This window comes from Heteronotia binoei, chromosome 10, assembly GCF_032191835.1.
Source record: "Heteronotia binoei isolate CCM8104 ecotype False Entrance Well chromosome 10, APGP_CSIRO_Hbin_v1, whole genome shotgun sequence".
Taxonomy (NCBI): Eukaryota; Metazoa; Chordata; class Lepidosauria; order Squamata; family Gekkonidae; genus Heteronotia; species Heteronotia binoei.
In genome coordinates this window covers 97,288,854-97,314,815 of record NC_083232.1, presented here as the reverse complement: position 1 = coordinate 97,314,815, position 25,962 = coordinate 97,288,854, and the positions used below count along the sequence as shown (strand labels likewise).

The following is a 25,962-nucleotide window of genomic DNA, read 5'->3' as shown; positions in this document are numbered from 1 at the left end:
TAGAGATTGGTTTCCCTGGAGAAAATGGCTGCCTTGGAGGGTGAAGTGTACAACACTGTGCCGCGCAGAGGTCCCTTCCACATGCCCCACCGCCTTCCAACCTAGAGCTGACAACCCTATAAACTTAGGATTGCCAACTCTGGGTTCAGAAATTCATTGAGATTTGGGGATGGAACCTAGGGAGATACCTCAGCAAGATATACCATCCAGTCCACCCTCCAAAGCAGCCATTTTCTCTAGGGAAGCTGATCTCTAGCCTGGAGATTACTGTAATTCTGGAAAATCATCAGCCTCCACCTGCAGGTTGGCAGCCTTCCCTATGCCCAAGCTCTTCCTTGACACAACCCTTATGGCCTCTCACACCACAGCCAACAAGAGACAGAAAGGCACCCTTGCACTCTTTCCCACGAACAGTAAACTCTGCAGGTGATTCACACCCCCTTCCCATAGGTGATGAAAGTTTTTCTAGTTCAGACCATGCAGTGGAGAGGTGGGCAGTAGGAACAGGACCAGCCTCTTCAGCAGAATTTTTTCTTTACATAAAACTCTACCTAGGGTAACACTTTCACATTGGTATACTAAACTGACCAGTCCAGAAACACAAAACAGAACTGATTGTGATTTACTTATTTTTGTTCACTGTTGCACAATAACTCAATATCCATACACTGTCAAAGCTAGCTGTTTCTATCAAGATTGAGCTGCATTCAAGTAAAAACCATGTTGTTTCAGACTTACGTTAAAGGACAGGCGAGCAGGATCTGAGCCATCAAATCATCCCATTTTACAGGTGAGAAATTGAGGGCAACATTTATTTGTTCACAGATGACCCATCTCTCAGTCAAGCTGTCTCCAAGTCTTTTCAATGAAATGTGTGTGGGGATGAAACAATTGAGTCTTGCCTCAATTTCCCTATCTGTAATATGGGGAAATACGCTAGGCTAGAGGAATGTTGAGAGAAGTTTGCAATAGTAAAATATGACTTCTTGAAAACTTGGCAGCCATGGAACCCTATATGCATTAAACATCTTTAACAGCTTGTCCTTTTAAACTCAACTCATCTGTGAGAGCAAAATAAAATGTTGGTAGAGAGAAAATGTTCATCTGAAGCTACTCTGCATCTTTAGAAGAAACGCACAATAGCATCACTTGCTCTGAAGTTGTCACCCATCCATGGTGAAAACGTACATACAAGGCAACCCATTTCCCATGAACGGCATCACAATACAAGCAAACATACTTCAAACAGTAAGGCAACAGAGGGAAGATGCTGACAATGTGTGACACTGGAAGTGTCTTTACAATATTCGAACGAGAGGGCCTACATCCGCAGAAGGAAAAAGATAGATTTGCCTGCCTTCTGTTCCTAATGTTCTTTCCTATAATTATGAGGAACTGTTCTTTACACTGATTGTATTATTGCTTTGAAATACAGGTGTAAAATCTCATCTTTAAGAAATGACAAACTACATCTTTACCTAACGTAACATTCAAAGAGGATGCAAAACACACCAACAGCTCATTTTACATTATGCAAGCAAAACTCAGTATCTTGATTAAATGCATCTTGTTTTTTATGATCTTTGTAGCAACTGATTGCCATTTTCCCCTAGTGCAACAGACCCAAGAAGACTGCACTGGGGTTTGTTTGTTTTTTTAAATCTAATGTTGCTACAGATTTTGCTGAAGCAAGAAAACTGTGGAAGAAGGGTGAGTACAATATGGGGGAACACCTGTTGACCCCTGGGCAGCACAAGAGATGTTGACTTTATTTGGATAGCACACATGCTGTTCTGTACAGTGACAGCTTCTGCTAGCCATGGAGAAGCTCTTCCTACAGCTAAGGAAACCCCCATTTCTGCACTTTTGCTACAAACAAAAATGCATCCTTGCTTTGAGCTTCTCTGCTAAAGCTCTCTTGATCCCTGACTTCATCTGGTGCCACTTACGCCGTGCCCGCTGACACCATGTTACATCTTGAGTTGGCATAACTATAATCATGGTTGCGGGAAAGCAAACACACTGACAAGCAGCTGAGTCTAGCCTTTAAGTGCACGGTGGTACAAAGTGCCATCAAATCACAGCCAACTTATGGCAACCCTGTAGGTTTTCAAGGAAAGGGACAAACAGGTGGTTTGCCCTTGCCTGCCTCTACGTGGGAACCCTGGACGTCCTTGGGGATCTCCCCTCCAAGTACTAACTGAGGCCAACCCTTCTTAGCTTCCAATATCTGGTGGGATTACGCTAGCCTGGGCCGCCCCGGTCAGGAGAGCCACCTACTACAAGCACAAACCTTAGCAGAACAAACAAATGTCAGCTGTCAGTGAGATCATAAAGATCTATGCTCACTTAAAGCTATACGTTGGAAACATGTGCTACCGCTACTGTCATAATCAGTAAAATTAATTTCATGTTGCCATTAAAAGCCAGCCTCATGGCCCTGACTGAAGGTGAGAAGTCTGAAAGAATTTTGCCAGTTCTTGATGATGGAATATCCAAGTAATCTGACACTATGAACTACTCACATAGATTTCCATCATGATTCCAAGGGAAAGTGTGCTCGGGAATGCAAAATGAATGCACCATGTATCATAACCACGTAAAGATTAGGATCAAGCTTACTGACGTACAGCCACTAGCTGAAGTACAAGACATCGTAACAGTACGTTCCAATTTAGGCATTCTGAAAGTAAGACAGATAGAATCCTGGCTGCAGTTAAATCTTTCCTACATTCGAATACACATACAAGTACTCAACAGCATCATAGTTACATTACTTATTGCTCTGAATAGTTTATAAAATGCAACATTTAGTTAAGTGCAACATATCTGATCACACAAAGGCAGGTTTGGAGTATATTAAAGAACCACCGCAGAATTTTTGTGGAAAGAAGAGCTTTAAGGAGTAAACACCAAACAGCGAGCAATGACCAACATGCGATAATTTTACTGGACTCCGCATAAAATAAAATTTTGAACACTAACACAGGTGCTCCAAAATCAAGAGCAAACTCTTCTTCTTGCTCACAGAGCAATTATTTCTTCTAGTGACTTAAAGGAATGCCTCATTCTGCCAGAGACATGTTCTTCGACTGTAGCTTATCCATTTCTTGACCAATGCTGCCTTCCACTGTATCACACTGGGCAAGAAAACCCTGAAAACCAAATGCAAGAATTAAACAGGAGATGTAATACAATACTATAGCTAAAAAACTCAAGAGTTATATGTTTACCACAGGAAAAGCGGCAAAAACAACCCCTGCATATTACTGGATTAGCCCAGGGGTTCCCAACATGGTGCCCACGGACACCTTTCCTGCCCCCCCCCCGAGGTTTTTAGAAAGTGTGCAGGGCCACAGGGAAGGGGGCTCTTGGCCAGCTGGGCTTTTGCCTGGCTGCTGGAGATCTGATTGGTTGCGCAGATGTTTTAAAAACTTCTTTTGGCAGCAGCTGCCACCAGGTATGTGTGACGTCACCCCATGGGTCAGCAACGACTCCGTGCTTGCACAGGGGATTGCCTTTACCTTTTTACCACAAGAGCCTAAGGATGTACATGGCAAGTAGCCTATGTGCAGGGCTTTTTCTGAGCAGGAACATACAAGAACACAGTTCCGGCTGGCTTGGCACCAGGAGTGTGGCCTAATATGCAAACGAATCCCTGCTGGGCTTTTTCTACAGAAGAAGAAGAAGATATTGGATTTATATCCCGCCCTCCACTCCAAAGAGTCTCAGAGCGGCTCACAATCTCCTTTACCTTCCTCCCCCACAACAAACACCCTGTGAGGTGGGTGGGGCTGGAGAGGGCTCTCTCAGCAGCTGCCCTTTCAAGGACAGAGTCTCAGAGCGGTTCACAACCTCCTTTCCCTTCCTCCCCCACAACAGACACCCTGTGAGGTGGGTGGGGCTGGAGAGGGCTCTCCCAGCAGCTGCCCTTTCAAGGACAACTTCTGCCAGAGCTATAGCTGACCCAAGGCCATTCCAGCAGGTGCAAGTGGAGGAGTGGGGAATCAAACCCGGTTCTCCCAGATAAGAGTCCACACACTTAACCACTACACCAAACTGGCTGAAAAAGCCCTGCCTGTGTGAATGCTAGAAATATTTTTAAACATATGCTCGTTTTAAAAGACAGCTTCTTGTGCAACTTCTGCCTGAAATTTTGAAGAGTTACTATTAAGAGAGATGTGTGACCTCACTCTCTGATGTTTTGTGCTGGGCTCCGCCTCCTGGGGCAGCCACTTCTGTGGTTACTCCCACCACCCCATGTCAGAAGAGTTACAAAGAAGTCCAAGAGGCGCAAAAAGACTGGGAGTGCCTGGATTAGACAATGACTAATCACAAAATAACTTTATAATAATTTGCTTCGAAGGTCTGGGGCACCAGTCACCAGAGTTCACCAATCAAGAGATAGATTGGGGCACTCCCTCCAGTCGGACCTTTCACCTCTTTAGCCGGTAAACTAAATCCTAAATTGCCAAGGAAGAGGGGAGGGACAAGGGAAATAAACCCTGCGTGCCAGCTGAGCAGAAGTCTCTCGCAACTTCCAAATGTTCCCTCTCTCTTCCTTCATCTGGCTTAACCACGGTGTTGCATTTCTAGTGCTAACCAGAGTTTTCAAGAGGATGAAAGGAGGGGCTTACAAGGCCTGGTTAAGATGGTGCTTGGCTGGTGGTACTCATGGTTAGTATTGGTGCAGTGCTAAGCACAGGTAAGGCTTGGCGGGAGGGGGGGTGGGGTTCCTGTTTACACCAAAGGGGCATTCTGCATTCCTGAAACTTACTTCTCACTTCCAAATCATGACTTGCTGGAGGCTGCATGCAGCCCAAGAACACTTGGACTGATTCCCCACTAGCCTTATGGTGCTCTCACACTCCTCTTCTCAGCGGGGCTTCTGTCAGATTTCACACTATCTGCCCCGCTGCTGCAACTTGCTTCACCTTTTTCATGCAGCAAACAGAAAGCGGTTTTTAGAGGGTCTTGTTTGCTGCGTGAAAGAGGCAGAGCGAGTTGCAGCCCCAGGGGCAGATAGCATGAAATCCGATGGAAGCCTCACGGAGAAGAGGAGCGGGAAATCGGTCTTGGGCTAGTACATTATCCTGACACCAATGAGGACAGCAAAGACCCTTGAAATCCACAAAATTCAATAACTCCAATGCCAAAGGTTGGGCTCTGCAACAGTGTAAGGGCCGGTAAGCCCGCCAGGTACCCGGTCACTGCACCTCTGGGTTTTTTCTTAACCGTTAGTTCTAACTGTCAAAAAGCTGTGAGAGAAAATAGAACACTTTGGCAGCAGGCGCCACTGAAACAATGTCATTTTGATCTGCATAACCGATCTTCAGTGGCAAATCAGAAGCCCTGCTGGGCAAGACTCCCACCTGGTTCCACTCTCTAAAAACACTTGTGGGTGCCAAGAAAGATGTTGGCAGGATGGGACACTGCTTAAGTTGGGAAGGCCACAAGCATATTACGGTAAGTAACATCCTTAAGGGCTGACACACAACTAGGCCTGGCTGAGAAGAAGAAGAAAAGCAAGAAGAGTTAACAACCTTCCAGTTTTATCTATAACAGAAACATAATACCATATGGAGAGCCAGTTTGGTGTAGTGGTTAAGTGTGCGGACTCTTATCTGGGAGAGCCGGGTTCGATTTCCCACTCCTCCACTTGCACCTGCTAGCATGGCCTTGGGTCAGCCATAGCTCTGGCAGAGGTTGTCCTTGAAAGGGCAGCTGCTGTGAGAGCCCTCTCCAGCCCCGCCCACCTCACAGGGTGTCTGTTGTGGGGGAGAGAGATAAAGGAGATTGTGAGCCGCTCTGAGACTCTTCGGAGTGGAGGGCGGGATATAAATCCGTCGTCGTCGTCTTCGTCTTCTTCTTCTTCTTCAACTTGCACTATGCCTTACTGCATTTCTACTGTGTTTCTAAGCAACAATAGGAGTGGGGGGCTCTTAGAGCCCCAACTGGATTTATCTGGTCAAGGTGCATGCAAAGTAGAATTTCTTTCCTATCCAACGAGCTGCTGCCAGTCTGGCAAAGTGTATCAGTAGAGCGTAGCTGGCTCTCGCGATGAAATTATGCTGGATGTTGCAACCAATTAGTATGTGTGTATATGTCAACATGTGCCAATGCATCATCAAGGCTATATAAGGTATTGCCCGCAGCTTGGTATTGCAGGCTTTGGCTTAGCTCTCCTCTCAGTTCATTGCAATACACCTTTTTCCCCCTTTCCTCCTCATCTGAACTTTGGCTGCTTGTCTTTTATTGGTCAGGGGCGTTCAGATTGGCAAATTTGTGCAACAGCAGGTACCATGGTGCTCAGAGGCACCAAGTTGGGGACTCCTGTTCTACCTTGACACAGTCACGTGTTAGCACAGCAGCACAACTTGCAATTCCTCTTCTCGCTGCACTGCAATTTCTTTAAGCTTTTCTAAACTTAAAACTTGGCTTGTGGTGCTTGGAATGAGGAAATGCAGTGTGTGGTTTCCAGTTCCTTGGGTGCCTGTAAAAAGGCTCAACTGAACTGGAGCTATGTGCTTGGAAACCAAACCTGCCAATTTTAAAAGGAACTTAAAAGTTTCTAGTCTTTTACTTCAGGGTACATAAACACTTGCCAGGTACAAATACGGCTATTTATTCTTGAGACAAGCAGGCATATAGTACCACTCTCCAGTGATGAAATGCAACCCTCTTAATACTTGCGTTTTATTTGACACTTCACTAGAAACCATCTCTCCCAGAGAAGATGCAGTTCCTCTCTAAGTCTGGAAGTTCTGCATCCTTCTTTTTCTTTTTCATTTTGACAAATACGCTTCAACACAGGCCTTACCTGAACCTTCTTCACTAGCCCCTTCTTCTTCTGTTTGCAGTCACTGAAGTTGTCTGGGAGAGCCTGCGACAAAACAAACGAAACCACAACGCTGCTTGGTCAGGAAAGAAGCAGAGGAAGGCCTGTGCCCGAATTCACATGGCAAAGTTAAGCTGTGCCATAAGACTTGCAACCCACCATGAGCACTCCATGGGGATGATTAGCAAGACAGAGTCAATTGTATAACCTTAATTCATCCAATCATCAGTTCAAGGGCCCAGCTAGCAAGTCGTAGGGTTGCCAATCCCCAGGTGGGGGCAGGGGATCCCCCGGTTTGGAGACCCTCCCCCCGCTTCAGGGTCATCAGAAAGCGGGGGGGGGGGGAATGTCTGCTGGGAACTCTATTATTCCCTAGGGAGATTTATTCCCATAGAAAATAATGGAGAATTGATCCGTGGGTATCTGGGGCTCTGGGGGGGGCTGTTTTTGGGGGTAGAGGCACCAAATTTTCAGTACAGCATCTAGTGCCTCTCCCCAAAATACCCCCCAAGTTTCAAAAAGATTGGACCAGGGGGTCCGATTCTATGAGCTCCAAAAGAAGGTGCCCCTATCCTTCATTATTTCCTATGGAAGGAAGGCATTGAAAAGGTGTGCCGTCCCTTTAAATGTGATGGCCCGAACTCCCTTTGGAGTTCAATTATGCTTGTCACAGCCTTGATCTTGGCTCCACCCCCAAAGTCCCCAGATATTTCTTTAATTGGACTTGGCAACCCTAGCAAGTCGCCATAAGCCACAGTAAGCAAATGCCTGTTGCTCCATATGCATTTAAACTGTTACAGTTTCCATATAATCATTACACAAAACGGGTGGTGGAAAAAGCTGTGAAGGTGCAGGTAACTTACAACAACACCTTAAGGCAGGGGGGGGGGTCAAACTCATTTGTTATGAGGGCCAGATCTGACATAAATGAGACCTTGTAGGGCTGAGCCATGTTGGGCCGGGCCATGTGCGTACCTATTTAGGATTAGGCAGCAGAGATATAAATTTTATAAAGAACACAAACACAAATTCCACAGGGCCTGTAAGACATACCTGTTTAGACAGGCTTGTAATGTCTAACTGGAGGCATTTTAACATCTCACAGCGGTGTTTAGTACCCATCATCCCACAGCAAAAACTTTTCTTCCGAACCAGACAGAAAAATAAAGCGCTTAAAACATCAAAGAATGTTAATGACTAGCGCTATTAATGCCATCTTGGAACCACAAATTATATCTTAGTTTATATTGTTATATTTTTAAATAGGCTCTATTGTAACAATTTTATTGTAATAATTTAACATTGTTGTTTTTCTGTTTTACTTGTTGTTAACCACCCTGAGCCCAACTGGGGAGGGCGGGGGATAAATGCAAATAATAAATATTTTTTAAAAAATTAAAACATACTTAAACATTAGCACTCATTGGTCTTAAAGATGCCTTCTTCGTATTTCTCCCATGGGTTCCAGGGAACTGGCCAAAGGAAACTCTGGCTTTTCCCTTCCTTTCCAGGGGACTGAGCAATTGAGAGAGCCTGGCAAAGCAAGCTCTCTTCCCCTTCCTCCCCAAGGGAGGAGCCTCAGCCAATGTAGAAAACAGAGGCTTTGCTCTGTAGCACCTGTGCAATTGAGCAAGCCTGCAAAGCAAGCTGTTATGCAGAAGGAAGCAAGAGAGAGGGAGAAGGAAGCAGATGACAGCCAGTTGCTCAGGCCTGATAGGAGCCCTCCGGGGGCCTGTTTCGGCCCCCAGACTGCATGTTTGACACCCTTGCCTTAAGGATTTCAAGGCAAGGGACAATCAGAGGTGGTTTGCTATTGCCTGCCTGCTCATAGCTACCCCAAACTCCCTTGAAGGTCTCCCATCCAAGCGCTAACTAGGGCCAACTCTGCTTAGCTTCTGAGATGTGAGGAGATCAGGTCAGCCTGCGCCATCCAGGTCAGGTTGCTCAGAATTGCCAAAGGAAAAAAAAAACCTCAACTCACAATGGATGCTAAAGCTTTTAAGATGTTTCTAGGGTGTTGTGTTGCTGACACAGCCTAGTTTTCCAGAAAGCGGCACAAACCTTAACGGAATGCCAGGTTCCTCCTCACATACACACTAGAGTGAACAGAGCATATTTGTGGATAGTGTTCTATGGAAGTGGAACTCTGGGTCACTGGTTGGGATTTCAGGGAGGAGGGTCCCTTCACCTCCACGGAACTGTGAAGTTAGGCAGGTCGAGAAAGAGGGCAGGAAGGGTTGCACCAGTGCTTAGTTCTCATGACCCTTTCTTACACGCCCAAGGAAACACTGATTGACACTTTAGAATCATAAAGTTGGAAGGTAACGCCCAGGGTCATCTAGTCCAACCCCCTGCACAATGCAGGAAACTCACAAACACCTCCCCCTAAATTCACAGGATCTTCATTGCTGTCAGATGGCCATCTAGCCTCTGTTGAAAAACCTCCAAGGCAGGAGAGCCCACCACCTCCCGAGGGAGCCTGTTCCACTGAGGAATCGCTCTAACGGTCAAGAAATTCTTCCTATTGTTGAGCCGGAAACTCTTCTGATTTCATTTCATAGAATCATAGAATCGTAGAGTTGGAAGGGACCTCCAGGGTCATCTAGTCCAACCCCCTGCACAATGCAGGAAACTCACAAACACCTCCCTCGCAATTCACAGGATCCTCATTGTTGTCAGGTGGCCATCTAGCCTCTGTTTAAAAACTTCCAAGGAAGGAGAGCCCACCACCTCCCGAGGGAGCCTGTTCCACTGAGGAATCGCTCTAACAGTCAGGAAGTTCTTCCTAATGTTGAGCCGGAAACTCTTTTGATTTAATTTCAACCCGTTGGTTCTGGTCCTGCCTTCCGGGGCACAGAGAACTATCCCACACCACTCACAATATGACAGCCTTTCGAGTACTTGAAGATGGTGATCCTCACACCTCTCAGCCGCCTCCTCTCCAGGCTAAACATACTTTCAATTTTTTCTCAAGGCAGTTTGGACAGGGATTGTGAAGGATTTCGGCATGAAGATGGTGTCACTGGGGGTGGGGTGGGGGAGGTAGTTGTGAATTTCCTGCATTGAGCAGGAGGGGGCACTGTTTCTTCCCAAAAGAACATAAGAACAAAAGAGAAGCCATGTTGGATCAGACCAATGACTCATCCAGTCCAACACTCTGAACGATCTCACCTTGGTCTAAGTTTAAGAAATGGCTGTATTATTATAATGTCTGGAGCCATTCTGTAACAACATTGTTTGAGGAAGGCAAATTTGCCACAAAATATGTTTGCTCAAAATTAATAATGGTCTGTCTTTGAGGTTAACATATAATTTTATTCTCAGTTGAGGTTATTACATGAGCCTACCTATATATGTCTTCATTGAATGTGTAATAAATATATGCATATTTTCATATATTTGGTAATATTTTTGCACAGAATGACTGGTCCCTTGTATTCTGATTTCCTTAAACTTTTGGTTTTTAATTTAGTTCATTTTGGGTTAAGTACCCCCCCTTCCTTTGTCGTTTGTTGCAACTCACTAAACACCATCTTATGTCTAAGATTAGCTGCTCTCACGTGCACTCTTTACTGGGGGCAAGTCCAATTAAACCCAATGGGACTTACTTTGGAGGAAATATGCATAAGATCAGTCAGCACATCATTGGAACTCTGCGGTCAAGTTTTTTTGGGAAAACCCTTTTTTGTAGGAAATCAGGAGCAAATCTGACTTTAAAAACTCACAACTTTCTGCCCTTACCTGCTACACTGCACAAAAGCAGAGGCAAAATTACACTGATGCTGGATGAGGAGCACTGGAGTCATTGGGAGCTGTCTAGGACCCACAGAAATAGATCATGTAATAAATCAGTGACTTTCTGGGTCATTCTTTCCTTCACTTTCTGGAAGTGCTTAAGCAGCAGCCCTGGGCACACTAAAAACAAAGGGCAGGAAAGTTGAGAAACGATCATGCCCTCTAAAAACAGCCCTTAAAGCACAACTGACTTTCAAATGCTAAAGCACTTTAATGAACATGATTATATGCCAACAGCATTTGCATAAAAATACACCTCAGTGGGTTTCTAGGTAGAGATCCACTGCAAATAACACCCTGTTGACAGGTGAAGAATCACCCGAGTGTTCACATTGTGCTATGAGCATACAATAACATTCATTTAATCACAAAACAAGCTACAGCTCCAAAATTAGGAAGAAAGAGCACTGAAATATGGCCAGTATACTGGATATAGTATTAAACTGGGGAACCCAAGAGGCCAAGAGCCAAAAGAAGGCCTTCTAATGGTATTAACAGACCTCCAGTGGTGTAGGAAGTGTCAAACAAAGGAGTCTCAGGTTCAGGCGCTCACTCAACTTACTGGGTGACCTTAAATTAATCATGCTCTCTCTCTCTACGTGTCATCCTCCTCACAGGATTTTTGTAAGCATAAAAGAGAGGCTAGAAGAACCACATATGACGCCCTGAACCTCCTGGAGGAAGGGAAGGATAAAAATACTCTACGTCGATTTTTTTAAAATTCCACTGACCTGAAACTTGAGATGAAACCAACCAGCCGGCTCTTAAAGAAGCCCCATGCTGAAGTCAGTCCATCACCTACACTGGCCATAACCTTGTGTGCTCCTTTTCTGGTCCCCCTCATTCCACCATAATTCAAACCACCTTAAACAATTCACACTCAATTAGTGCAAAACCTGTCTGGAAGACCAGTGCTACAGGCCCTGCTACTGACGGATGTGATGCAGTGGGATTAAAAGAGGAAGAGACAGATCCACGGAGGAGAGGTCTATCAGTGGCTCCTAGCGACAGTGATTAAAGAGGACCTCCACTCTCAGAGGCAGGCAACCTCTGGATCCCAGAGCCAGGTGGCAACCTCAGAAGAAGATGGTATTGGATTTATATCCTGCCCTGTACTCTGAATCTTAGAGCAGTCACAGTCTCCTTTAGCTCCCCCCCCCCCGCCCTCCACAAGACTCTCTGTGAGGTGGGTGGGGCTGAGAGAGCTTTTACAGCAGCTGCCCTTTCAAGGAGAACCTCTGCGAGAGCTATGGCTGACCCAAGGCCATTCCAGCAGCTGCAAGTAGAGGAGTGGGGAATCAAACCCGGCTCTCCCAGGTAAGAGTCTGTGCACTTAACCACTACACCAAACTGGCTCTCAGCTGAAGGTCTCGGCCTCTTTACCCTGTCGTTGGCCCTTCAGAGAGGAACTAGCTGGCCACTGTGAGGGACAGGATGCTAGACTAGATGGATCACTGGTCTGATCCAGCAGGGCTCTTTTTATAAGGGAAAGGCCTTGGCCTCTCTCTCCTGTTGTTGGCCCTCCAGAGGAATGGGTTGGTTACTGTGTGAGACTGGATGCTGAACTAGATGGATCCAGCAAGGCTTTTCTCAAGTTCTAATGAAGCCTCAGACTTTATGCCCTGTTGATGGCCATCCAGAGGAACTGATTGGCCACTGTGTGAGACAGGATGCTGGACTGGCTGGACCACTGGTCTGATCCAACAAGGCTCTTCTGCCATTCCTATTTACTCCCAGGAAAGTGCATGCAAGACATCATGCTAGCCATGAAGATTATTGAGTTCAGTGGGGCTCAGTTCAGAGTAATCAGGCAGAGTTACAGCATCAGGAAAGAGGGAGACGGGGAAGGAGGGGAGTAGACCATCATTGCCTATGGGCAATCAGTTCTCAGGATCACTGTGAATGGCAAAATCTGCAAATATCAGGAGGCAGGGGTGGGAGTCTGCTGCCTCTCAATAGCAAAGCATTAAAATGGTGATGACTGCAATTTATAAACCAGCTGGGGACCACCATACGTGACTGGACGGCAACTGCAAACCACAAGACAGCAAATGGTGAAAATCTATCATATAACATGATGCATTAAGAACACATCAGATCAAAGATGCTGCCTATGCAACACAGCAGGCCAGACACCCCCTCCACCCTTCCTGCTCGCATGGAACAGCTCCATCCCCAGCCCTGCAAAATGTGCTCTTCTCCTCCCACCACGCTGACATCCTAGCTGATGTTTTTAACTGGACTGACAATTAACAGACTCATCTTATCAAGGTGATTCAGAAGAATACTGCAGTCCATGGTATCAAAGGCTGCAGCACAGTCCACACAGACCAGTTGGGACAGACTTCCCGTAACCGTCAACAGACACAGAGATCAGGGCAACCAAAGGAGTTTCTGCCCAGTGACCCATTATTCACTCACAATGGCATCTATCTGTTCCAGAATCTTCATAAACTGCTCAGCAGTCCCCTTGATTCGCTTGTCCAGCTGGTTAAGAGCTTCAGTTTGAAGATTCTTGGCTAAAAAACCCTGGACAGGAAAAATATATATATATTACTTATAGTACACGAGCTTTATTTGTAGACACGAGCTTTATAAATAATACAGAATTACTTATAGACACGAGCTTTATAAATAATACAGAATAGTTTGTTACAGCTATGCACAGTGAAACTATAATTTCATTATATTGAATGGAATATTGGCGCTAGTATAGAAAGCGGCTAATTAAGAAATCAATTCATCCATCATCATTGAATGGTATAACCCAAATTTGCATATGCATGAGCAATTTCATCCACATTTATTTTTCTGTCATACAACAAAACATTCTGATGCGATAATTAAAAGTTTGGGTTCTATCCAGGCAGCTTTTACCCTCAATCTTGGCCAATTCCCCTCTGTGTTACAACCCCGCTCCACATGACAATTGTCTACTGAAGTCCCAGGCAATGTTCCCTCTAAGCTGGGTTAATGTGAGCTAGCTCCCAGGAACTCAAACACAGACATTTTTGGAAGTCCAAGGTGACTGCTTCCTCTCTCTTCCAAACCGTGTAAAAACTGGTTGGATCCAAGCTTTGTCATTTCCGCTGAAAACTGCCAAGACACGCAAAATCACTGCTGAAATTTCTAGGTGCCACCATGGTTTTTTGCTCTAAGACAACCTGGTGTACAGGATTTGTTGTGTTTTGCCTTAAATTTATCTTGCCTCTTTTTGAAAAGCTAAATATATAAGGGGAAGGAAGAATCAAAAGAGGAGACAAAATACTTGTGAATCTCTGTACAGAACAGAAATTCTAAATGTCATTTCAATATAGCTAAACAGAATCCTTAGTTGAAGGAGACTACAGAGACTAATAGAGCTGAGTGTTCCTGTACTGGAAATATTTCACCAGTGCCAAACCAATTTCGAATTATTTCTAATGAAACAGAGCAGTGCCTCCCAACCTTTTTGGCACCAGGGATTGGTTTCGTGGAAGCCAATTTTTCCATGGACCGGTGGGAGGGGTGGTGTTGGGGGTCTTGCTGCTCTAGGCTGCCCACCTGCCCATGCCCCTACGACCCCATGGGGGTCTTTATATGAGGGGTAGAAGGTTGCTGCCTCACTGCCCCTTCTGCCCACCCAGGACCCAGGCGGATGAAAGAGGTAGTGCTTCAGAGCGAGGTTGCGCCTCTTTTATCCGCCTGGGTCCCGGGTGGGCAGAATGGACAGCAGGGCTGCTCTGCCTCGCTCCAAGGCTGCCTTCCCTGCAAGAGGGTCCCAGGCTGCTGAAAGGGGCAGTGCGGCGCCTCTGCTTCGCTCTGCGGCCCAGTTGCTAACAGGTCACGGCCCAGTACCAGCCCACGGCCCAGAGGCTGGGGACCCCTGCTATAGAGCACAGATTGGAGTTTTCTGTTGCCCTAGAAGGGCGGTTTAAAACCAAATCAAAAGAGTTTTTGACTAAACTTTAGGAAGACCTTCCTGACAGTTAAGAGCGGTTCCTCAGTGGAACTGACTTCCTCACAAGGTGGGGGCCACTCCTTCTTTGGAGGTTTTTAAACAGAGGCTAGATGGCCATCTGACAGCAATGCAGATCCTGTGAATTTAGGCAGATCATGAGAGAGAGAGGGCAGGAAGGGATGAGTCAGTGCTCAGCTTTCGTGGCCCTTCCTTACATGGCTCAGGCTAATGCTGACTGCCACTTTGGGATCAGAAAGAAATGTTCCTCCAGGCCAAATGGGCCCAGAGATCCTGCAGTTTTTTGCCTTCCTCTGGGGCATAGAGCAGCGTTCACTGGGGAAGGGAGGGTTAGTTGTGAATTTCCTGTGTTGCACAACAAGTTGTTCTAAATGAACCTCTGGGTTCCTTTCAAGAGTCTTCTTGGTTTTGAAAGGGTGAAATTAGCAAAAATGTCCAGGTGGAATAGAACTAAATTGGCTTCAAATTTTCTAAGCCAGGAAGTTCTGCCACAGAGATGGACTAAAGTAAAAGAGAATTGGGATCTCTTTCCACCCACCACAAAATTGAATGTACAAGGGTGAGACAAACAATCCCAATACAGTGGATATGTAACTGTTATGTATATTAAGAACATCAGAAAACAAAGGATCTACCTCCCCTTCCCAACCTTCTGGACCTTAATTATATATATCTGCTGCCGGCCAGGGAAGCCCTCAAGATAGCTCATGAATGTGCTCTGAAGTGTTTGAAAGAAAGGGCACCAAAAATATCAAGACTTACACAGGTTAAAACAGATAAAAGGAAGTACTTCTTCACCCAAAGGGTGATTAACATGTGGAATTCACTGCCACAGGAGGTGGTGGCGGCCACAAGCATAGCCACCTTCAAGAGGGGTTTAGATAAAAATATGGAGCAGAGGTCCATCAGTGGCTATTAGCCACAGTGTGTGTGTATATATAAAAATTTTTGCCACTGTGTGACACAGAGTGTTGGACTGGATGGGCCATTGGCCTGATCCAACAGGGCTTCTCTTATGTGACACAGAGTGTTGGACTGGATGGGCCATTGGCCTGATCCAACATGGCTTCTCTTATGTTCTTATATGACACAGAGTGTTGGACTGGATGGACCTCTGGCCTGATCCAACAGGGCTTCTCTTATGTTCTTATGTGACAAAGAGTGTTGGACTGGATGGGACATTGGGCTGATCCATCATGGCTTCTCTTATGTTCTTCTGTGACACAGAGTTCTTAAGACAGGTCAACCATCTGCAATAGTAAATTAATTACTAATTAAAAACTAAGGAGCTATTATACAAACCAGTTGAAAAGTATAAAGAAGGTGAAATAATGTAGCTAAAGAGCAACTTACTTTCTGAATACCTCCAAGTTCTTTATTAACTTCCTCTATTTTTTTGGCCATCTGCTCCACTGATTTTTCCAACTCTTTCAATTTCTTTAACTCAGTCTCTTCTTCAGGACTGTTCTGTGTATGTTCAGAAAAAGATAACACCCTTTTCTATTCACAAGACTACAGATATTTAGAAGAGAAGACAACACTAAATTTTAAAAAGTACAGTTAATAAAGATGTACATTGCTAACCCAAGAAGGATTATGGCTTTCTAAAATCAATAAAGCCAGTGGATTGAGATGGGGTGCAATTCTGTTTACGATTACACTGTTAGAAATCCATTATTTTTCCACTTCAGTGTCCTGGCCTCTGTCTTTACTTAATAAAAGTATTCATCAGTCTCATCTTTTTAAAGCAGCCTTATTGTCTGAATACAGCATAATGAAGACAGGTTTGCTATAGTTTGCCACCAATATCTATTCTCCCCACAGAATTCTCCCCTTGTGCAAGAGAAAACAGTAGTTTGGGTAACACATCATCTTAGAACTCTGCTCTGCACAGAATCATTTTTATAGTGGTTTTTTTTGGAAGGGGGCTTTGGAACATCAAATATTTCAAAAATGGCAGAAACTTAACGGCACAAAGAGTGAAAGGTCAGGAACAGGAATTGTCAGAGAAACACATATTCTGTAACTTTATTGTTAGATTAATTGCTATAACATTTTCAAGAAGTTTGTGTATTGTCTTGAGCATGGCTTTCAGAAAGGCAATAAGAACAAAAAGTAGTAAGGGAAGGAGAAAAGAAAGAGGACAGAAAAGAGAATGGGCAACCCAGAAAGGAAAGAAAGGATGGAACCCAAATAAGGTATTACCATAGAGTTTCTAATTTCAGAGGGTAGACATGCTGGTCTGCAGTAGAATAGTTCAATTTGAGTCCAGTAGCACCTTAGAGACCAACAAGATTTTCAGGGTCTACACTTTTGAGAGTCAGATCTGATGAAGGAAGCATTGACTCTTGAAAACACATACCCGGAAAATCTTATTGGTCTCTAAACTCTAAGGTGCTACTGGGTTCAAATCATATAATTTGTAGAACATCAGCTGACATCACGTCAGGCTTTTTGCCTAGATGTGTGTGACATAACCAAATGTCGCTGCCACCCCACACAGCCTTTTGCACTGGCCCATGAAGAGAGGCAGGCCCCATTCTGCTCATTTCTCTCACAACTACCCCGCCCCCCATATTCAATGTCAGCAAAAACTTGGCCACTGTGGGCTACATAAACGACTAATAACCACTAACAAATAATCTCTGCTATGGTGTTTCTATTCCTTTGTCTTTTATTGATCCCCTGCACCCAGCTTGTTTTATCTTATCTTTCTCTCTGTTAGCAAGAAAAGGGAAAGAGGTTTTGGTCCTCTCCACATTGGAATAAGATGAGTGGGGAACCAGATTTCCTACCAATCCAGAAAGGAAAAACATCTGGTAGCTTGCTCAAGACATATTCTACACTGGCACTGACTGAACATCCACAAAATGAAATAACCCCTCATAAAGCAAAAGTTACCCTTTTTCCAATCAGCATAACTTTACAGCCGTTTTTCACTCCAAATGTTGACAATGGCTGTTCCATTTCTTTCAAGGATTTTCCTAAAAGGGAAGGGGGGGGGGAAATCTCACACAATTATTTCAGAAACAACAGGTGGTGTATAGAAAACATACAACCTATACGGAGTCACAATACAATTTCAACCCTTGATGGCAGGGGGGAGACAGCTATTTGGCCAAACTGTTGCTGTCTTCAACCATACGCTTGGCGGAACTGTGAACTGGACACATTACAATGTGTGCCCCAACACTGCGTGACCCATCTAGTCAGACTCATCCCACAAGCGACCATAGCTGCTTGCCAGGGCTTCTACACACTTCCAGTTCTACTGCTTGTTTGGGACTGCAGACAGGCTAGTGCTGTCAATTACCTGTCAAGGGCACATGACTGACGGGTCACAACATCCACATGCAGAAGCTTCCAGAATCATTTCCTCGCCCTCTTCAGTTAAAGCAAGAATTTACAGGGGGCCATCGGAGCAGATAATACTGAACTACATGGACCAACTCTGTGTAAGGTGACTTTGCATGTTCGGGGAGGTGATGGAGCGCATGCGATCAGTGATCTAGCACATGCCTGGCATTTGGGCACCAGATTCAATCACTGGCATTTCCAATGAAAGGACCTCAGTACAGCCGATACCTTTCATAGCCAGAAACTCCGGAAAGCCACTGCCAGCCGGAGAACACTATACTGACACACCAGTGCTTTGATGCAATATCAGATGGCTTTGGGTATCGTCATATAAACTGTGCTCAAGGAAAACGACGACTTAAAAGCCAAAGTAAAAAGAATTAAAAGGTAAAAGGCACCTGATCCCCTCGTCGGAAGAAGTGTGCTTTTAGCACATGAGAGCTTACGTTCCGAATAAAACTTTGTTGGTCTAAAAGGTGATGCTTGACTCCTGCTTTGTTCAAGGAATTAACACAGTGACCTTTTTCTACAGAAAAGCCTACCTCAGGATCACACAGAATCATAGAGCTGGAAGTTTTACTTGCTCGTTTGTTTTTAGAAAGAAAGTTACCCGAAGCTGCCTTCTACTGAATCAAGCCTTTGGTCCATCAGTCAGCCCTGTCTAGTCAGGCTCTCCAGGGTCTCAGGCAGAGGCTTTTCACATCCCCTGGTGCATGGTCCCTTGAACTGGAAGGCCCAGGGATTGAGCCCAGGCCCTTCTGCGTGCCAAGCAGATGTTCTGCCACTGAGCTGCAACCCCTCCCTCGCACAAGACATATTTTGGAGTTTTAAACATTCTGCAATTTATTCTTGGAATGAAAGAATGAAAAAAAAACCACTATACGCGTACAGAGCGAAGAGGAGTAGGTTTTTATAACCCACTTTTCTCTAAGAAGTCTCAAAGCAGCTTACAATCACCTTTCCTTCCTCTCCCTACATGGCACCTTGTGAGGTTAGGTGGGGCTAAGAGAGCTGTGACTGACCCAAGGTCATCCAACCGGCCTTATGGGGAAGAAGAGTGGGGAATCAAACCCAGTTCTACAGATTAGAGTCTGCTGCTCTTAACCACTACACAACACTGGCTGGAAATCAATCTTCACCCAGCTGTACATGGATATTTAATACTTAATACAGAAGAGTATTAATGCAGATGACTTTGCAATCTGCCTTCAGTCTCAATGAAAAAGGCAGACTACCAATCAATCAACCAATAACCAAATGTTAGATACCTTTATATATCAGTTTCTGAAAAGAAAGCGGAACTCCAGTTACTTGCTCAATTAAGAGGGCCATGTCGCGTACTGTTGGCTGGCTGTCTTCTTCTTGGGAAGCAATCTGAAGATTATGCTTTTCACTACCTGAAAGCCATAATAATAATAATAATAATAATGAAATTTAAAAACAAAACTTAGATTGCAGCTTGAGCCTGCCTGTAGTCAGATCACCACTTTCCATTGGGCAGGCCCCCACAGAAGCCTGAGCCAAAAGCAACTGCGTCAAAGACAACAAAACACTATAACAAATTACAAAAGATTTCTATTATAAATGTGCAAAAGCGTCCTCAGATTCATTCATAAATGATAACATAGATCCAAAGCAAAATTCTGTGCTGAAGAATAATATTCCATAGGATGACTCCGAAAAAATTCAGGAAGTCTTTAGAAACCTACTCTTCTTCACTCTAAACATTTATAGTATTCAGAAAGTCTTACCTACTCTTGAATATCTTAAATGACGGCTAAGATATTCAAGATGGGCGTATAAGAGAGGACAGTCTGAGGACTTTGTAAATTGGCTTTTGAAGAAGCTGCAATGCAGCAGAACGTGATTTAAGCCGGTGATCGTATGAAGGCAAGAATTTTTCCTTCTGAAACCGACTCTAGTAGTAGTTCTTTATTTGTGGTCATCCGACCAGCTTAATACAAACAAAAACATAAAAACAAACCCATCACCTCTTACACAAAATTCCTGATTCCTACTATTACACATATTGTTAAAACTCATAACCAAGATTTACACTCTCAATTTCCCTCCTTTCCAACTGAGCAGCGTAACAGAAACGGGCAATCTAGAGGAAGGACTTCGTTTGTGATCTACTTTGGAGTAGGACTACTCTGTAAAGATTTCCTAAATTTTTTTGGAGTCATCCTATGGAATATTATTCTTCAGCACAGGACTTTGCTTTGGATCTATGTTATCATTTATGAATGAATTTGAGGACGCTTTCGCACATCTATAATAGAAATCTTTTGTAATTTGTTTTAGTGTTTTGTTTTCTTTGACGCAGTTGTTTTTGGCTCACTCTCTATACTGTGTCGCCATTTTTTTCTATCTACCCCACCGAAGCCTAGCAGACAGGAAGTCAGCAGAATTTAGTGTGTTTTAATTCTCTCCTTCCTCCCAGAGAATAGTGTGCAGGGCCCTCCCCTCCATTTTAGCTTCCTATTTTATCCCACGAGGCAGGTCATGCAAAGAGAGAATGGGTGAAGCCAGTGATCCATGGGTGTAAAGACTACAGACCTTTGCTAGGGCTGCGAATCTCCAGGTGGGACCTCGGCCTCTTCCCAAATTCCAACAGATCTGCAGGCTACAGAAATCAGTTCCTTTGGAGAAAACATCTGCTTTGGGGGGTGGACACTGAGGTCCCACCCCAAACCCCACACTCCCCAGGCTCCACCCTCAAAATCGCCATGTAGTTCCTAACCCAGAGTTGGCAACGTAGATCTGTCCCTTCTTCCCCTCCCTCCAGCAGTCTTTTCTGATCCCAGCAAAGTGGATTTTCAGAATTGTGAGACCCAACAAAAATAACTGCCGGGGCTTTTTTTGTAGCAGGAGTTCCTTTACATATTAGGACACACTCCTCTGATGTAGCCAATCCTCCAAAAGCCTACAGTAGGCCCTATAATAAGAACCCTGTAAACTCTTGGAGGACTGGCTACATCAGGGGTGTGTGGCCTAATATGCAAAGGAGTTCCCACTACAAAAAAAGCCCTGCTAACAGCCATGCAGGTGGGAGGTCTGAGCTGGGGAGTGGAAAGTGGGGAGAACTGCCCTTTTCCCTCAGTGCAGCTCTGCAGACAGAAGAAGCAATAATGCCAGTTTCACTCCTTTCCTCTTTCTGACCCACTCACTTCCTATCACTCCCAAGGATCCCATGGCCTCACTTAGCACTGTTCTCAGTCAGAAAGGAGGCGGGGGGGGGGGGGAGGAGAGGAACAAGTAGAAGAACCACGTCCACCAGCACCTTCTGCTGATAGATTACTAGATAATCAGACCAAGGTCACCCAGTGAGATTCACAGTAAATCGGATTTATTCCGTTTACTTCATGTATATGCAGGGCCAGCCCTAGACTGTCTGGCCCCCTAGGCTCGGCTAACTTCTGGCACCCCCCCTCTGCACTGATAACATCACCGAATCACATGGAGGGGTGCCTTCAGAAGGCCAGTGCCCTAGGCAGTCACCCAGTTTACCTAGTGGCGTATATTCTGTCTTTCTCTCCAATGGAGACAGAAAGTACCTTACGTTGTTCTTCTCTCCTCTGTAGATAGATCCAGGCGGGCAGCCGTGTTGGTCTGAAGCAACAGAACAAAGTAGAAGTCAAGTTGCACCTTTAAGACCAACAAAGTTTTACATTGGCCCCTTGTTGATGCAACCCAGATAACATCAACTAACAATCGCCAGACCCCAAATTGTGCTTCTTTTAATCTAACAAGCATTTCCATGATGTTGCACACTAATTCACTGCCCACTCTCTCTATATTTAGGACTCTTTACCATTCCATCCTATTGTCTGATTAAGTGTACTTCTGGCACACGAAAGCTGGCATTCTGAATAAAACTTTGTTGGTCTTAAAGGTGCCATTTGACTCCTACTTTGTTCCTCTCCTCGGTTTTATCCTGTGAGGTAGATTATGCAGAGGGTGTATGACTGGCCCAAAATCACCCAGTAAGCCTCTGTGGCATGAGCTGGGATTCAATCCTGGCTCTCCCAGATCCTAATCCAGCACTCTCACCACTACACAACACTGAAGCGACACTCAGTCCTATACCACACCGGCTGTCCCTGATAAGTTGCAGGGAAAAGTGAATTCCTCCATCCCAGGGGCTTACGTTAAAACACACCCAAACTCGGCCTGACTGCGGAGCCCCCAAAGACACAAGACTGCTGAGCCCCTTGCCCGCAGAGAGGTCACCCCATTTATGTTGTGAGTTTTGTGAAGGAGAAACGAGCGAACCTGGGAGGGGAGAGGATTTACGCCGCACTTGACTAGGATTTTGTTTACACCTCATATTTCATTGACACCTCTCCTTTCTCCACCGTGGGCACCCAAAGCAGCTGCCACTGTTCACCTCACCTCACCCCCATTTTACCCTCACACCAACCCTGGGAGGTAGGTTAGGTCTAGATAGCAGAGCGGGGATTCAAACCTGAATCTCTCAGATCTTAGTCTGTGTGTTCACAATGCTTCAAGAAGCAATCTAGGTCAAGGAATGGGTGCTGATGGGGTCAGGCTGGGGTTCTCCACCCGGGCACCTCCACAAGGACCAGGACCAGCAAGGTCCGAGGTAAGCCGCCAGTGGCAATGGGCCCAGGGGTGAGGGTTAGTGTTGCCAACTCCAGGCTGGTAAATTTCTGGAGATTGGGGGGGATCTCAGCAAGAGCATAATACCCTCCGCAGAAGCCATTTCCTCCAGGGCAACTGTCATCTGGAAAACCACCGTAATCATGGGAATATCTCCATGCCCATTTGGAGGCTAGCAACCTTCAACTGCATGCTGAGGACTTGCCTCTGCGACTGACTGAGCAAGCCTCCGCTCCAGGCAGGGGTGCCAACTCTGGGTTGGGAAATGCCTGGAGATTGGAAGGCGGAGCTTGCAGGTGCAGGGTTTAGGGAGGGGAGCGGGGGGGGGCTCAGTACGGAACAATGACATACAATCCATCTTTCAAGGCAGCCATTTTTAGATATATGCATTTTTAGATATATGCATGCTTTAAATAAATAAATGAAACGAAGTAAATATCGCAGACTGGAGCTGAGCTGCAATCGCAGGCAATCCCCCGCCCCTGCCCGCCTCCCCTGCCCGCACTCTGCACGGGCTCAGGAGCCCTGCCCACGCCCGGGATGCGGCCCCCGTGCAGGCGAGGCGAGCCCCTGCGGAGGCCCAGGAGGGGCGGCGCGGCCGGGGTGGGGCGGCAGCCCTTACCGTAGGTGACGGTGACCGTGAGGGCCGCGCTCCCGCCCGCCACCACCGCCATCCTGCGCCTGCCGCCTCCGCCCGAGAGCCGCCTCCCTCCGCCGGCAGCCCGCAGCGGCGCTTCCTCCGCCCCGGCCGGAAGGAAGGAAGGAAGAAGGAAGGCAGGCGCGGCCACCGCCTCCCTCCCTCCCTCCTCGCAGCGGCAGAGCTCGGCCAGCCTCAAGCCTCAGGCCTGCGGAGGGGCCTCGTGGGAATGGGCGGCAGCCTCGCGGAGGGCGGGGCTAGGGTTGCCAAGTCCGATTCAAGAACTATCTGGGGACTTTGGGGGTGGAGCCAGGAGACTTTGGGGGTGGAGCCAGGAGACATTGGGGGTGGAGCCAGGAGACATTGGGGGTGGAGCCAGGAGACTTTGGGGGTGGAGCCAGGAGACTTTGGGGGTGGAGCCAGGAGACTTTGGGGGGTGGACCCAGGAGACATTGGGGGTGGAGCCAGGAGACATTGGGGGTGGAGCCAGGAGACTTTGGGGGTGGAGCCAAGATCAAGGCTGAGACAAGCATCATTGAACTCCAAAGGGGGTTCTGGCCATCACATTTAAAGGGACGGCACACCTTTTCAATGCCTTCCTTCCATAGGAAATAATGAAGGATAGGGGCACCTTCTTTGGGGGCTCATAGAAGTGGACCCCCTGGTCCAATCTTTTTGAAACTTGGGGGATATTTTGGGGAGAGGCACTAGATGCTGTACTGAAAATTTAGTGCCTCTACCTCAAAAAACAGCCCCCCCCCCCCCAGAGCCCCAGATACCTACAGATCGATTCTCCATGGTTTTCTATGGGAATAAATCTCCATAGGGAATAATAGAGTTCCCAGCAGACATTCCCCTCCCCTTCCCCCCACTTTCTGATGACCCTGAAACAGGGGGAGGGCCTCCAAACCGGGGGATCCCCTGCTCCCACCTGAGGATTGGCAACCCTAGACGGGGGGCGGGTCCTGCCCCAGCTGCCTGAGGGGGGCTCCTGTGGAGTGGCTAGGGTTGCCAAGTCCAATTCCAGAAACATCTGGGGACTTTGGGGGTGGAGCCAGGAGACTTTGGGGGTGGAGACACTGTGGGTGGAGCCAGGAGCAAGCATAATTGAACTCCAAAGGGAGTTCTGGCCATCACATTTAAAGGGACCGCACACCTTTTAAAAGCCATCCTTCCATAGGAAACAATGAAGGATAGGGGCGCCTTCTTTTGGGGTTCATAGCATTGGACCCCCTGGCCCAACCTTTTTGAAACCTGGGGGTTATTTGGGGGAGTGGCACTGGATGCTATACAGGAAATTTGGTGCCTTTGCCTCAAAAAACAGCCCCTCCAGAGCTCTAGATACCCACAGATCAATTCTCCATTATTTTATATTGGAATAAGTCTCCATAAGGGAATAATAAGAGTTCCCAGAAGACATTTCCCTCCCCTCTCCCCGCTCCCTGAAGCGGGTGGGGGCCTCCAAACTGAGGGATCCCCTGCCCCCACCTGGGGATTGGCAACCCTAGGCCCAAGGTTACCCAGTGAGCTTTCACATCACAACTCTGGATTTGAATCTAGGTCTTCTGGACTATAGTTCAACACCAGTGGCTTGCAGCTAGGGTTGCCAAGTCCAATTTAAGAAATATCTGGGGACTTTGGGGGTGGAGCCAGGAGACATTAGAGGTGGAGCCAAGATCAAGGCTGTGACAAGCATAATTGAACTCCAAAGGGAGTTCTGGCCATCGCATTTAAAGGGACGGCACACCTTTTCAATGCCTTCCTTCCATAGGAAATAATGAAGGATAGGGGCACCTTCTTTTGGGGCTCATAGAATTGGACCCCCTGGTTCCATCGTTTTGAAAATTGGGGGATATTTTGGGGAGAGGCACTAGATGCTATACTGAAAATTTGGTGCCTCTACCTCAAAAACAGCCCCCCCCCCAGAGCCTGAGATACCCGCGGATCAATTCTCCATGATTTTCTATGGGAATAAATCTCCCTGGGGAATAAAAGAGTTCCCAGCAGACATTTCCCTCCCCTCCCCCCGCTTTCTGACGACCCTGAAACAGGGGGAGGGCTTCTAAACCGGGGGATCCCCTGCCCCCACCTGGGGATTGGCAACCCTAGGAGGGGCAACTCCTGCTCAATATGGGGCAGGGGCTTCTGCTCCGTGTGCCTGAGGGGGCTGCTCGTGTGAATTGATGGTTCCCGCTGCATGTGCTTTTGGGGGAGGCTTGTGTGAGGGGCAGCTTCGCTCAGTGGGCCTGAGGGGGTGGCTGTGTGGGGGGGCCTCCTGCGTAATGTGCCTGAGGGGCTACTCGGGAGACTGACGGGGTTGGGGGGGCTCGTGTGAATGGCCAACTCCCACTCAATGTGCCTGAGGGGGGGTTCCCGCTCAATGTGCCTGAGGGGGCGGCTCTTTTGAAGGGGGGCTCCCACTCAATGTGCCTGAGGGGGGCTCCCGCTCCATGTGCCTTTTGGGGTGGCTGGCATGAATGAGCAGCTAAGGGGGAGGCTTGTGTGAGGGGCAGCTTCGCTCAGTGTGCCTGGGGGGGGGGCTCGGGGAGGGGGGGGGCTGCCATTCAGTGTGCCTGAGGGTGGCTCATATGAATGGACGTCTCCTCAATGTGCCTGGCTCATGAGACTGGGAAGGGGAAGGGCAGCTCCCGCTCAATGTGGCTGGTGTGAATGAGCAGCTGAGGGGAGGCTGGTGTGAATGGGTGGCTTGGCTCAATGTGCCTGAGGGGGCGCTCCTGGGAGGGGGGTCTCCCA

General features: G+C 46.8%; 1 protein-coding gene across 1 annotated transcript; it reads right to left on the bottom strand.

Annotated features, from left to right (window-relative positions):
- Window positions 1–2,878: 2,878 nt before the first annotated feature.
- Window positions 2,879–23,325, bottom strand: BAG1 (BAG cochaperone 1). The gene is made up of 7 exons (XM_060247817.1): window positions 23,194–23,325; window positions 19,217–19,345; window positions 17,493–17,575; window positions 15,945–16,058; window positions 13,055–13,162; window positions 6,821–6,883; window positions 2,879–3,155 (listed from the first exon to the last, which is right to left on the bottom strand). The coding sequence occupies exons 1-7, from the start codon at window positions 23,243–23,245 to the stop codon at window positions 3,066–3,068; spliced, it is 639 nt and encodes a 212-aa protein (XP_060103800.1). The 5' UTR covers window positions 23,246–23,325; the 3' UTR covers window positions 2,879–3,065.
- Between the last annotated feature and the right edge of the window lie 2,637 nt (window positions 23,326–25,962).